Source organism: Propithecus coquereli, unplaced genomic scaffold, assembly GCF_000956105.1.
Source record: "Propithecus coquereli isolate 6110/MARCELLA unplaced genomic scaffold, Pcoq_1.0 Scaffold216, whole genome shotgun sequence".
Lineage (NCBI taxonomy): Eukaryota > Metazoa > Chordata > Mammalia > Primates > Indriidae > Propithecus > Propithecus coquereli.
This window is the reverse complement of record NW_012146745.1, coordinates 2,105,243-2,119,045: the sequence shown is the minus strand read 5'-3', so window position 1 is coordinate 2,119,045 and position 13,803 is coordinate 2,105,243. Positions and strand designations below refer to the sequence as shown.

The following is a 13,803-nucleotide window of genomic DNA, read 5'->3' as shown; positions in this document are numbered from 1 at the left end:
CACTGCAACCTCAAACTCCTGGGCTCAAGCAATCCTCCTATCTCAGCCTCCTGAGTAGCTGGGACTATAGGTGCATGCCACCACACCTGGCTGGTTTTTCTATTTTTTGTAGAGATAAGAGTCTCTCACTCTTACTCAGGCTAATTTCGAACTCCTGGCCTTAAGCAATCCTCCTGCCTCGGCATCCAGGAGTGCTAGGGTTACAGGTGGGAGCCACTGTGCCGGCCTGGATTTCATTTTTCATGCAATTGGAAACAATGGAAATGTTCTTTGCAGGAAAATTTATTTATTCATGTTTATGAAAGTTCCCTCTGACTGGTGTTTGCTAACCGATGGAAAGGGATCCAGAGGAGAAGTGAGGTGTCCAGTTGGGAGGTGAGAGATGGTGGCTCTGGCTAGTGCTTGTGGCTGTAGAGATGCAGAAGTATGGGAACAAATCCCAGAAAGATTTGGGAAGTGAAACAGGACTTGCTGATAGATTGCATGAGATTAAATTGGGGCTTAGGAAAAGGTAAGATTGAAGGAAAGAGTGGAATCAATAATATCTCCTAAGTTTTCAAGTTTGGGTAGATGGTGGTATTATTTACTGAGCTGGGATGTATGTGGGGATGGGGGATTCAAGAACTCAGGTAATAATAGTCTCTATCATGCAGGTTGGGTTTGAGGACAAAATGGTATAGATGTATGTTTTCCTATACAATGCCTAGCACCTCACTGCTCAATATTTTATTGTTTTTCTGCTATTGTTAAATATTCATGAGTGACTACTCATTGGAGACATCAGATGCCCTTGATCAACAAAGATATGATAATTCTCTTGGACTCAACAAATCATACTTTTATTTTCTCCAATGGAAAATAAATATTACTTTTGAAAACCCTGTAGTGGTGATAGAAGGATGGGTAGACCCATGTGTGCCTTGAGCAACATCAATCAAACTTTCGGCCAAGTTTTGATTATAAGATCTTTCTTGCTGGCAATAATGTAAGAAGCAGAAAGAGCGTGGCTGGGTTTTCAGCACGAGGTGGTTACCACAAGTTCTGGAAACTGGAAAACGCACTTTCTAACTTGGAAATTGTGGTGATTTGTCTGGAGAAGTTAGAGGGAAAATAAATTCTAAGCTTCCCCAACCCCAACTCCTCATAATACCATTTACAGAGTGAGTAAGAAATAAGAGAGCAAGATTGCCCTGCTAAAACCCTAGCCAGAAGCCCGGATGCTTAGCAAAGCCCAAATGGGGCAGCTACAGCATTGGTAGGTGCTCTTGCTTTCTGGTTTCTACACTATGGCTTATTTTTATTAGCAAGGGAAAGTGGCGTAGATTTTAGTAGTTCTCCAACATGGCTGCACATAAAAACTACTTGAAAATTTAAAAATACAGAGTCTTAGGCCAGTCCCAGGAGATTTGATTCAATAGGCCTGGCAATCTAGATTTTTCAAATGGCTCCTACATGATTCTGATGGGGCTGGTCTACAAATGTCTCTTGGAAACCATTGGTCAAATGATCAGAGTGTCATATTATAATTTGAAAACTTTGAAATCTATTCTTGGTTTTGCCAATGACTTGCTTGCTGTGTGACATTGGACAAATGACCTCAAGGTTACTAATGTGTGATTTCCTGCTTAGAAAGTGAAATCTTTTGGCTTCCTTTACTCCACTGGCATGAAAACTATACAGGGCACTGATAGACAGTGGGTAGAATGTTCCATGTGAAACGTATTTGGCATAGGCTATCAAAGAAGTCCTTGGAATCTCTGTCCTGCAAGGGCCTGTTTGTGTTCACTGGTCTAGCATCCAATGCCATCATTCTTCAAAATGCAAATCTATTCAGTTCATGACTTCAAGGAGTCTCTTGATTCATGCACTTTATAGGAATTATTTTAATTAATAATCTTAAGAGTTCAGACTGTCCCTCTTCAACATCACCAAACTAGAAGAAATGCACAGCTGTGGCACCCCTGGAAATCAAAGTCCTGCCATTGCTGTGTCTCAGTCAGTTTGAGCTGCTGTAACAGAGTACCATCGACTGGGTGGCTTAAACAGCAAACATTATTTCTCATAGTTCTGGAAGTGGAGAAGTCCAAGATCAAAGTGCAGGCAGATCCCTCCTCTGGTGAGGGCCTGCTTCCAGGTTTGCCCCTGGCTGTCTTCTTGCTGTGTCCTAATGCGGGGGAGCACAGAGAGGCCAAACTCCTGTGTCTCTTCTTGTGAGGACACTCATCCCACCATGCGGAATCCCCTCTCTGACTTACTCACCTCCCAAAGGCCCCACCTCCTAATTCCATCACACTCGGGGTTGGGATGTCACCACATGCATTGTGGCGGAGGGACCACAGACATTCAGTCCCTAACACTAAGTCACTGAAACGTGAGCAGGATGGGTGGCAAGATTTGGGCTCCAGTCCCCTTCAGGGATTCAATGGGGAAACCAAATTTTCTGGAACTGGGAAGAATCCAGGATGCTCTGAATTCCTGGCACAATCACAGTCTCTTTTGGAACAAAATGGCCAGAAACGCCCTATGGCACTTAGGTTCCAAATCACATAGGATGGGACCTCAAGACCTGTCCCGTATGTGGGGATGGACAGGCACGCACGTCAGGCGGTGTGACACAGCCCTCGCTCGCTATTGGGCCGCGAGCACCTGCACCAATCAAATGCTGTCCGAGAAGGCTGGGGGTGGGACTTAAAGACCGTTATCCGGTAAGGACCCGGAAGTGGCGAGAGACTTGTGGAAAGATGGCGGCTCAAGGCCATCTTCCCTCCCTGGGAGAAGAAACTGTGAGGAAGGAGGATCCGTGGGGCTGAGGGGGCGTAGGAACCCATGTGGAAAGGACACTGGATCTCCTAGGGAATCGGGACTGTCCCCAGCTTGTCCGCTCTCCCGCCCGCAGTGCCACCTCCCGGGCGCGGGGGCCGCAGTGTGAGCCCCACCGCGCCCCTCGCCGCCCTGCATTGGTCTCCCTCACCCAAGGCATGTCACGTGGTCTGGGCGCCTCCCAAACACCCAAACTCACTCTTCCCCATCCAAGTGTGATCTGTCTACGCTCACCCCTGGTTATTAAACTGGAAGGAAATATAAGAAATCGGCATTCTTGAATGCTTCCATACTCTGGGCAAGGAAGGGGAAGACTATTTCCATGGTCGGAGTATTCCAACCAATTCAGAGAAAAATACCGCATGAAGTCAAAATATCACCATCCTGGCCAAGCAAGGGTTTTCCTTTATAACCGTGCTGGCATGCAAGGTTTTTACAGCCTTGCCTGTCCCCGGGGGTCAGGGGTACTGCCCGCTCGCTCCAGCTGCGGGGAGTCAGCTCAGCAGAGGTAGGGAAGCACTTTTACCTGTGGGAGGTGGTAGGAAGGAGAGAGTCCCTGGGAGGATATGAACTCTGCAGTGTGAGGGAAGAGTAAAATATCCCGTCTAGGAGAGAGGCAGAAAGGAGCCTTGGTACAGTAAAAAAAAAAAAAAAAAAAAAAAAAAAAAAAAAAAAAAAAAAGAACTGCAAACCCCTCATTGAAAATAGATTTGGGAAGGCATTTTTAAATGTCATCTTTCTGGAAGGAAAGGAGCCATGTACTAGCAGTACACAGTGTGTGATTTCATTTGTGTAAAGTTCAAGAACAGGCACAGCTCGTCCACGCCGATGGAAGTCAGAAGTGTGTGCTGCAGACTGCTGTGTGTTGTGGGGCCAGGGGGTGGTTAACTGGGAAGGAACACAAGGGGGAATTCGGGTGGGGGGGAGTGGGGCTGGAAATGTTCTGTGTCTTGATCTGAGCAATGGTTATCCAGCTCGGCTGTATTCACACGTAAAAATTGCTGTGCCGTGTACTAAGACTTGTGTCTTTTTCTATATGCCATTCGTTACTCAGTACAAAAATTTTCAGTGAAACTTCTTTTTTTGGCCACACTGATGGATGTGGGATCTAGACAGAGGGCATCTGGGTATTGGTAGGATGAGGATGTTGTTACTAAAACTTTGCACGTACCAGGAACAGCAAAGCCTGTCACGGCAGAAGAACCACGGGCTCTGGTGGTGGGCAGGCCCGGGTCCACGTCCTACTTACAGGTTTACTCTGGACTGCTGAACAAGTTTTACCTCTCTCAGGCTCGGGTTCCTTCTCTGAAATGTGGATAATCACATGTACCTTTAAGTGTTGTCTGGGGATTCAACAAAATAATGTATGTAAGTTGTCTTGCCAAACACCTGAAACATAGCTAAAAACTGGTATTTATTATTAATACACAGTAGGTACATGTCCACATAGACTATGATGTTAAAGAATTCCAGTCATAAAAATCAGATTTCTATCCTACAGTATTCCTGGGAACAAAGGTATGAATCTACATAATTATTTAATAATAAATAAAACACTTGTTTCTAAGTAGATATTATTAAAATATGTCAAACTATTAAAATATTTTATTATTAAAATTATTTGAAGTCAAATGCATTTAGTGATGTAAGGTCTCAGACAACTTACTTAACATCTCTCAGTGTGTTTCTTTATCTATAAAGTGGGGGTAAAAATACTATTTCATTAGGGATATTGCGATGATTCAATTTGATACTATAAGGAATGCGCCTTTCAACCTGCCTACCATGCTGTTAATTTCAGTTCAGTGATTCGATTCAGCAAATATTTATTTAATGCCTGATATAAGCCAGATATTATTTTAATTCCTAGGACTTAAAAACAGGAATACCACAGCCTCTGCCTTCTGGAAGCTTCCAATCTAGTGGGAGAGATAGACGTGCACATTTGTAAGACCATGTGATAAATGCCACGCTAGTGTAAGATTAGAGCACTGGGGAGGAGCACAGGAGACCTTGTACAACGGTCGGTTGGGATGGTGGGCATATTTAAATTTAAAAGGGGCATCGTGACACTAGAAAATGGCAATTTAAAGCCATGTGGATGAGAGAGTCAATGGCCAACAGGTTACTTATATTTTAGAATCACAAGCTTATCTGTAACCAGGAGTGTTCTGAAATCAGAAGTGGATATATAGAAACAGCAAAATGAAAAGCACCATCAAGCTACAGTGAGTGAAAAGGGGAATGGAATGGATTTCACAGTAGCAAAAGCACTAATTCCGGTGACTCCCGGGTACACCACAGGCAGGCTCTCTGGCTAGGGTCATGTCTGTGCATGAGAAGGAGGGACAGTTCTTCCAGGGCAGTATTGAGTCATGTCTGCTTTGAGAATCTGGTGAAAGGTATGAACCCTTTCCAAGGAGAAATTAACTTGTAAACAAACGAAACAGTTATAGTAATCTCAGGGAGGTTATGTCCTTCTGAAAGTTAGGTTATTAAGAGTCTCTGTTTTAAAAGAAAGCTCGTATTGCTTCCCCCCTCTCTGAGGAATCAATAAATATTAGCAACTTTATCAATTATGTTGCTGTATCACACTGATGATCCTTAAGTCACTTCTGATTATCCCCCTGAATGTGTGATAACCTTTTCTATATTCCATGCTACCTGGCATTTCACAGTATACTTAGATGTGAGGCCTTTTTCCAAGATGAAAATCTCAAAGAACACCTGACTATAAACAATCTAGATGCTACACTGTCTATCAAACCCTCCTGAGAGTAATATATCAGATATTTCTATACAGCACCTACTACCGTCAACACTAATAAATGAACATTACTATTTTTAGCCGTGATTTAGACTGGGTCAGTGGGACATTTGGCTAATAAGAACCATCTTGCCCTGCTTGTTTGCATATTCTTATCATATATTGCCGAGGATTGAGTCTTCTCTTGTGTTCTCCTTGAAGGAGTCTGATGAGCTAACTTTGCTTTATGTCTTATCAGCAAGTTCTTGAAGATACAATGCCTGGAAGGTGGAGTCTGGGAGCAGGGCAGCTGCACCCCTGTGGTGTGCGAGCCCCCTTCTCCTGTGTTTGAAGGCATGTATGAATGTACCAATGGCTTCAACCTGGACAGCCAGTGTGTGCTCAACTGTAACAAGGAAAGTGAAAAGGTGAGGAAGACTTCTTGAGCTCTGTTTTGGATCATGCTGTGCTCTAATCTTGATGGTCAATCCAAGAATGTTGATTAGAAAGAATCCTAACAGGCAGAGACTTACTGAGATGGGATTCAAACCAGGGGCGTTGCTATTATTTGATAAGAAATTCAGAAGAGACCACGTTTTTGGAATGCCCCTCCCCCCCAAGTTCAGAACTTCCTCTGAGATAAGAAGAACTCAATGGGTAGGGAACCTGGGTACACTCCAAACAACGCTGGAACCCTGGTTTGCCAATATGATCTCCTCTCATGCATGGCCACTGACATAAGTTGGCTAGGAATGCTAGCATTATGATTTTTTTAGTAGAACAGAGTCCTGAACAGAAACACAAATTCCTCAGCAAGGCTGAAAGTGCTGTTTGACTATTATCCTCCCCAGAATTTTTGGCACAAGAGGTCTCAAATGAAAACCACAGTCTTATCGTGGTTGTGTGACTAAAATCAATTTTATTTTAGAATCTTCTCAAGCACCACACACATACATGAGACAGGAAGTCAAGCAGACTTCCTGGGCAAAGATCAATGACCTTGATTTCTCCCCTGGCTCATGTCTTTATCTTAGTGTCCAGCACTCAGAAGGTAAGCACTGCAGAACAGATGTGAAAAGAATATGCCATAAAATGGGACCCCTGAGAAATCAAACACATCTGTTCACACTGAGCAGTTAAGAAATCCAGGAGTTGGACAGATAAAAGGAGGGTTATCTATTAATACATTTCTAAAATATTACTGTCTTGGGTTTTGCGAGTTTGTGCTACTCTCTGTGTTCTAGATAGAGCATACTTTTCAATTATCAGGGGTATGAAGCCAAGAGTTACACAAACTACCAAACATGCAGAGAAAGAGACTAGAACTTTGGTGAGATCAAAAGCAACTATGGTGTGTCCATTAAGCAGGAAGACAAACACACACCGTTAGGAAAATTATGAATTGGTTTCGCTTGGTGAAACTCAACTTGAAAAAAATCTGACATTTGCCCCATGTAGTATTTGTGTGATCTCAGGGATGAATCAATGCAAAACAATACCACCTGGGAAAAACTTCCAAAAATAGCTCAGAATACATGGGCTATGGTTGAAAGCTCATTATATCCTTATATCCAAAGGAGAACACACTGCTAATAAATTCCATTAATGGCAAAATTGTTCATGATTTCTTTACATGGACAAAGCAAAGAATTGTCTTAGCTTTTTTTCTTCCTGCCAATAACAGCATAGTGTGTTTCAATAGTGTCTTTTAGTCCAGGTTCTAGAAGTTGGAGAACACTACCATTTAATCAGACCACTTTTTTTTCCCACTCTCAATGAAGTTAACAAAACAGTAATGAGGACGTTCTTTCCTTTTGATATTCTAGCTTCCCATCCTCTGCACTAAAGAGGGACTGTGGACCCGGGAGTTCAAGCTTTGTGAGAACCTGCAAGGGGAATGCCCACCGCCCCCTTCAGAGCTGAATTTAGTGGAATACAAGTGTGAACAGGGACACGGGATTGGTAAGGATGGGAAGGAATGTTGGAGTCTGTTCTCAGGTCATCCTTTTATTAGGCCTAGCTGGATTTTGAATCAGATACACTGTTCCGTCCAAAGAGTGGATGGAAATGCAAGTCAACTCTTAGCTGCTGCAGTAAAAATGAAATTGACGGCATATTTGCAGGGCTGAGAGTGGATGGATTTGTGACAGGATTTCCACATAGGGCATCTGTGCTGGGCTCCTCCCTGCTCTCTGTGGTTGTTCCTGGAGTGGAGAGTTCCTGGAAGGGACAATTTGACATTGCACTCACATGCGTTGTTCTTTAGCCATTCTTTACCTACAGGCGACTAGGCTCCAGAGCCTGCGGACAACTTCTTATTCAAGTAATTACAATGAAAGGTCTTTGTGGCCAGAGCTGATTTATAGTGATGTTGACTCAACTTGGCCCTGGCTGGCCCTAAGCATCATAGAAAAGAGTTGCAGTTGGTACAAACCTCGTGAGATTACTTCTAAATTCTGAACTGCACTGGCAGGGAGTAATTTTGTAGGGCATTCTAACTTGTGTAATGCCAGTGAGTATACTTCGAGTCCATTGGGAACCTCACTAGTTTCTGTAATGGTTGTTCACCAACTTCAAGGTGCTCTTTGCCCTGTGATGTCTTGTGGTTAGGCATGAAGTATCAGGGAGCTCAGATATGCCTCTTGAGTGGTGTGTCATGAACAGATTCTCATCCTCCAAGCCTCTCATTTCTGCATTAAAATATCATATACTCACACATCTAGAGTCCTTAAGAGAGAAGTAGTTCTTTTTATTATTTTAAAAGTCACTGAAAAACATAGAAACATAGTGAGAGCTGAAAAGAACTTGGCAATCATTAAATCTATAGATAAGAAAATAGAGGACCCTGACAGTGTGTTTTCTTTGAATAGAACTTTAGGAGACACAAGCAAGGCGACAGAGTGAGATTTCCCTTCAAGAGACCAACACATGGCCAAAGTCTCTGTTTCTGATTTTCTGTTGCTTCTCTTAATGACATGGATTTCTTAGCTATCAATGTAATGATCTTCAGTGCAGCAACAGAGAAGATATTCCCTGGGGTAATTTCATAATTTCTGAGCCATTTTTCCCCCACCTAGTCAAGTTCTTAGGTAGTGGTTGGTGCAATTGTGAGGTTCCAGAAGATCACATAAGTAGGAATCGTATTAAATATACCAAAAAGGCATTAGCCAATCGGGATAGACTTTGACTAGCTAGAGTCCTGGAGAGGGGTTGTGGAGGTCTCCTGGACCAGGAGTTAATCTTTCAATTGCTTCATCATGCAGAGATTCAGGGATCCCAGTCGGGGGGCTTATCCTGGACCTGGCAGAGGACACCTCACTTAGAGCAAAGGGAGGGGGCAGTAGGTCTCTACCAGTCAGTGTGAAAGTATCTCTACAGGTACACAGTAGAGGAATGTCGTCCCTACCTGTAACCATCATAATGTGACGAACCAATTACAGAGAAATTGCTCTTGGAAAGTCAAAGCTGTTGATTCCAGGACGAAAAAGACTGAGGTCTGGGAAGTTCAAGTTTCTGCTATAAATTTCTGTCCCTGCAGGTGCAGTGTGCTCCCCGTCGTGCATAATCCCCCCCAGTGACCCCGTGATGCTGCCTGAGAACGTCACTGCAGACTCTCTGGAGCACTGGATGGAGCCTGTCAAAGTCCAGGTGAGGGAAGGGATGTTTTTATGTGCAAGGGTGTGAGGCTGCTGAGCAACTCTCAGCGGACAAGATATTCCCTGGGGCAATTTCTGAGGCTTTCAAAACATCCTTAAAGCAAACAACCACATGGATCATTCCTAGAGAAAAGGATTAAACTTCAAGAAGAAGAAAGAGGGAAGCTTGAGAAAAAAAAATGGCCACATCTAAAGGAAAGGTTGAAAGATAAAACAGAAGGAAGGCTCAGAGGCAGAAGGAGCAGGAAGGAAAATGAAAGAGGAAAATTACTACTAGTGAAAGATAGGACAGGAAGAGATAGGATGAGCCAAAGACGTGTGTGCAGATGAAAGAAGGGTGGAAAGGAGAGGCTGGATTAGAAAAGGTGAAATGAAACTGCAAGCAGGGCAGAGTGAGCACAGGAACTGAGTAAGAAGAGGACGGCCTTTCCTGTCTCTATCTCCTTCTCTCTCGCCTTTCCAAGCCTGAAATCCTTCCCCTGGGCCCTCTGCTGCTCAAAGTCAGTCACCAGCAGAATCCAGTACGCTGCATCGCAGCCTCCCCTCTGGGCTTTGTTTCCACCTGAAGCGGGGTCTCCCCTGAGGTCTCTGCCTCCCCGCAGGGCTCTCTGCTCCCTGCTTTGTCTCTCACACCCGCCCCTCGGACACCTTGGCCTGCGAGAGGGGTAGGCTCCCCCTTGTGCTCACCACTTCCAAACCACTTTCCCTTCCTCCCTGCTAAAACCACCTGCATTTGAATCTAATGTCAACAGAAAAAAACACTCACCACCCCAATGCCTCTGTCATCTCCCGACCCTTAGCACCTGCCCTCCCCTCACTCCTTAACCACTCTAGCCCCTGGGTCACGGTCACCCTAGCCAACCTCCTGTCAGAACTCTCATTGATTTCAATGTCTCCTCATCTGGTTCTTCCGGAACCTGAATTCTTAGTTCTGCGGCCTCCTTCCCTCCAGGGACCACCTGTACCCTCCTCACTCCACCTCCCACGGCCTGCCCCGGCTGCCCCTGCGCCTGCCTCCGTGGCCCAGAGCGGCTATTTCCTGGGCATGCCGGGCACACTTGCACCTCGGAACCTTCGCCCAGACAGCTACCTGCACGCTTTTCTCCTTCGCTTTTCGGACTTTTACTCAACTGTCAGGAAGGCCTTCTTTAGCTATGTGGTCTAAAATTTTAACTCCCCTAATACTTTCTGTCTCCCTTCCCTCCTTTATTTTTTTTCTCTTCAGGACTTATTACCAAGAACGTTATTTATTTTACTTATTTATCTTACGTATTGTCTCTTTCTGCCACGAGTATAAAAAACTCAATGAGGGATTGTCTGTTCATTATTATATCCCCAGATCCTAAAATGGTGCCTGGTATACAGTAAGTGCTCAATACATATTTGTGAAATGGATAAATGAAAAAGAGAAAGAAAAGGCTATGCAAGACCTAAACAGGAAGATACTGTCGTAGGTTAGTTATTTCTTCTTAGAATGGTGGAGGGTGGGGACGTCAGAAAGCCTGGGAGCGTGATTGCTTTATTAGATTACGTAACAAAATTCTTGCAAGACTGTTCCCGCAGAATGACCAAAAGACGACGCTAGAGACATACCACATTTCAATCAAAAATCATTCTCGGTTCTCTCCTTTTTCCTCACGGGCTAGTTGTGTTTTATCATCAGCAGACATTTGCGTCCCAGCAGGAGGACTGGGAAAGAGGCCCTCTGATTCAGGGTGAGGGACGGAAACTAGCAAAACCCTATTCGTTCGGCCATTCATTCATTCAACAGACATTTATTCAGGCTTACTGTGTGCCATGGAGCTGTGCTGAGCGCTGGAATATGGAGATGGAAAGTGACAGTCCCTCTGTTTAAGGGACTCCCCATCTGGCCATGAACACAGATATTTAGCATAATGCGGCATGGGGAAGGCTCAGCTGTGGCTGAAGTGCTGTGGGAACCCCTGAGAGGAGCAACTAACTCTTCTGCTCAGGAGCCTGGTGGAGTTGGGGAAGGATCAATGAACTCACCAAAAAGCTTTTCCTCTGGGTCTTAAACTATGATCCAAAGGAACATTCCAGAGGGTAAAGAACAGTAAAAGTTCCATTTGGCTGAATCCATGTATGGTAGTGAAGGAGAGGAAAGATGGTAGTAAAAGGATGGGAAGGGGGAGGCAGGCAGACCAGATCCTGCCGGGCATTGCACGCCCCTCTCAGGATGCCGAGCCCGGTGAAAACTCTGCATGGAGATGGAGCACACCACAAGTCCGAGGGCAATGTGAGGACTGGGCTGGAGTGAGGAAGAGAACACTAGAAAACCACCTGGCCTTTCCAGACATTTAGTTTCACTCCCTGGTCTGTTGTTAAGGTTTAGCTAAACTACAGTGGCGGGAACGACAGTGTCCTGGAGACAGAATTTCTGCCTTGTGCATCTTGCTGTGCAGATGGTCTAGAGCCTTTCTTCCAGTCCCATAAACTCAACTTGCTATGATGAAAGACTTGTCTTTCTCTATAAGCAGCCCAAGGGAGAGAAACCTGGACATGCAAGAGCCTTTTCTTTCTCTTGGGACATAAACTGAAAGAGATCCTTCTGCACCTACTTCACCATCCACCCCACACGGCGTCCAGTGGGAATAGCCGATGGATGTAGGGTTGTCAGGCCCAAGTGCAGGCTTTCCAGTACGTGGGGTTTTGTCCACCTCTGCCTTTCATAGGAATATTCAGAAAAGGACAGTTCCTTTGTCTTCATGAAGATAGCAAGGATACCAACTGTAGAGACTTGACCACTTCCAACCTGAAAACCACTTTCTCTATTTTATTAAAGCCTTCCTTTTTTCAACTATCCTTCAAAGATATCGTTACTGTCGTTTTGCCTCTATTCCATAGCATTTTGTTTATGTTTACATTCCCGGTCCCTTTTTCAGTGCCTGACACTTTGTAAGTGTTGATTGAACGTCTATTGAATGAGCAAAGAAACTCTTCTAGCAATTGTTCCAGCACCATTTTCTACTTCAGAAGTAAATGTCTATTTTCTCCTCCAAATGGGTACAGTTGCTGGAATATTCTTTTCCATTTCAGGTTCCCCACCTCAGAAAGAAAATGTAGAAGACTTACTTCTCCCTAAGCCGCACATCAAACATGATCATTTGTATCATTGCATTTGTCGTGGTCTAGTCCATACATTCTTGTATTTGGACATAGGATGTCCAGTTATGATTTTGAAGATGGTAACATCAGAGGAACACTGTAGGCGTTGGAGTTAAAATTGTATTTTTTTTAAAAAGCTGAGTTCTTACTCATGAACTCTCGTATTCACCAACATATCCACCAACTGCATAACCTTAGGCAATTTGCTGTACCATGCCTCCATTTCCTCCCGTGTAAATGAGAATAATACCTGCCTCATTAGGATAGTATGAGCATCAGGTGATGAGAATATGGATAGACTTTAACTTGCTTGGTGCGTGGGAGGTTTCTTGATCAGTTGCCGTTCTTATTCAAAGTGGGATGCTTCCCTCACTTGTGTCTGCCTCTTCTCATCTGTGATGACACTGCCCTACTCTTTAGGACTTGGGACACAACTAAACCGTGTGGCTGGTCACAGTTTGCCATATTGTTAGGGATGTGATTGCTTTAATGGAACTCTTGAGATTTGTGCTGAATTTCTGTGAAAACAAAGTGAAGTAGTTAAATTAACTGCTTCGAACATGTAGGGGAAGAATTGAGGAAACTTGCAAAATGAGCCTTACCCTTACCTTGTAAGAGTAATCTGTTCCTGGGGTGGAGTTGGGGGGAACAGCAGTCAGAATTTCAAAAGTTGAAAACATAATTAACAACATTTTTATGTGTTCCTGAACCCCAAATCAATATTCTTGATGCCAAAAGAAAATCGATTGGTTAACCTAATAGTTAACACTAATTATTATAGAATAGAAAAACAAGCTGTTACCTGTGCTCTCTCAGTTCTTGCATACGTGTTAAAGAGTATTGCTTACAAAACTTGCAAGCAATATTCTGTATTCAGGAAATTGAAACTTTATTGTAAGAGAAGAATAAGAAAAGTCATGGAAACAAGGGAAATGACGAGGAGATGATTGCCTTTATATACCTCAGGGCTTCTAAAATGAGATTATGCACCAACCGCAGATGATCTCACCATGTCTATCATTTGTGGCACTCAGAGGCTCATGAGGGGTGGGAAATCTAACCTTGTCCTCATAAATAAGAAGAAACATCTCATAAACCAAAGCAATTGTATTAAATGAAACTCTATCTTGAGTAAAATCCTCATAACTCAAACTGACTTATCTCGGGGGTTGTTGCATATTGTACGCAATCTTAAATTTTGGTGTCTTTAAAAATCGCTTAACCAGCATGAGTTCCACCTTTCAGAAAGGCTGGGCCTGCCTTGGAATATGCGTCTTTAACAAGGAGCCCAGGCAATTCCACTGCAGTGCTTTGAGAAACAGCACTATTACAAAGTAAAACACCAGTAAGGTAAATATTTTAAGTACAAGCACACCTTTAGAGCATGGCTCATTTGTTTAATAAATGATGCCTGCCTATTTCACGACAATCCCTGCTCTCTATCATATTTCAGAT

General features: G+C 43.8%; 1 protein-coding gene across 1 annotated transcript in view; it reads left to right on the top strand.

Moving 5' to 3' along the window:
• PAPPA2 (pappalysin 2) overlaps window positions 1-13,803 on the top strand; it is a 288,939-nt gene that overhangs the window by 229,525 nt on the left and 45,611 nt on the right. The window contains exons 17-19 of the mRNA XM_012644643.1: window positions 5,826-5,994; window positions 7,393-7,528; window positions 9,105-9,214. Coding sequence (XP_012500097.1) covers window positions 5,826-5,994; window positions 7,393-7,528; window positions 9,105-9,214 — 415 coding nt within the window. The remainder of the gene's footprint in view (window positions 1-5,825; window positions 5,995-7,392; window positions 7,529-9,104; window positions 9,215-13,803) is intronic.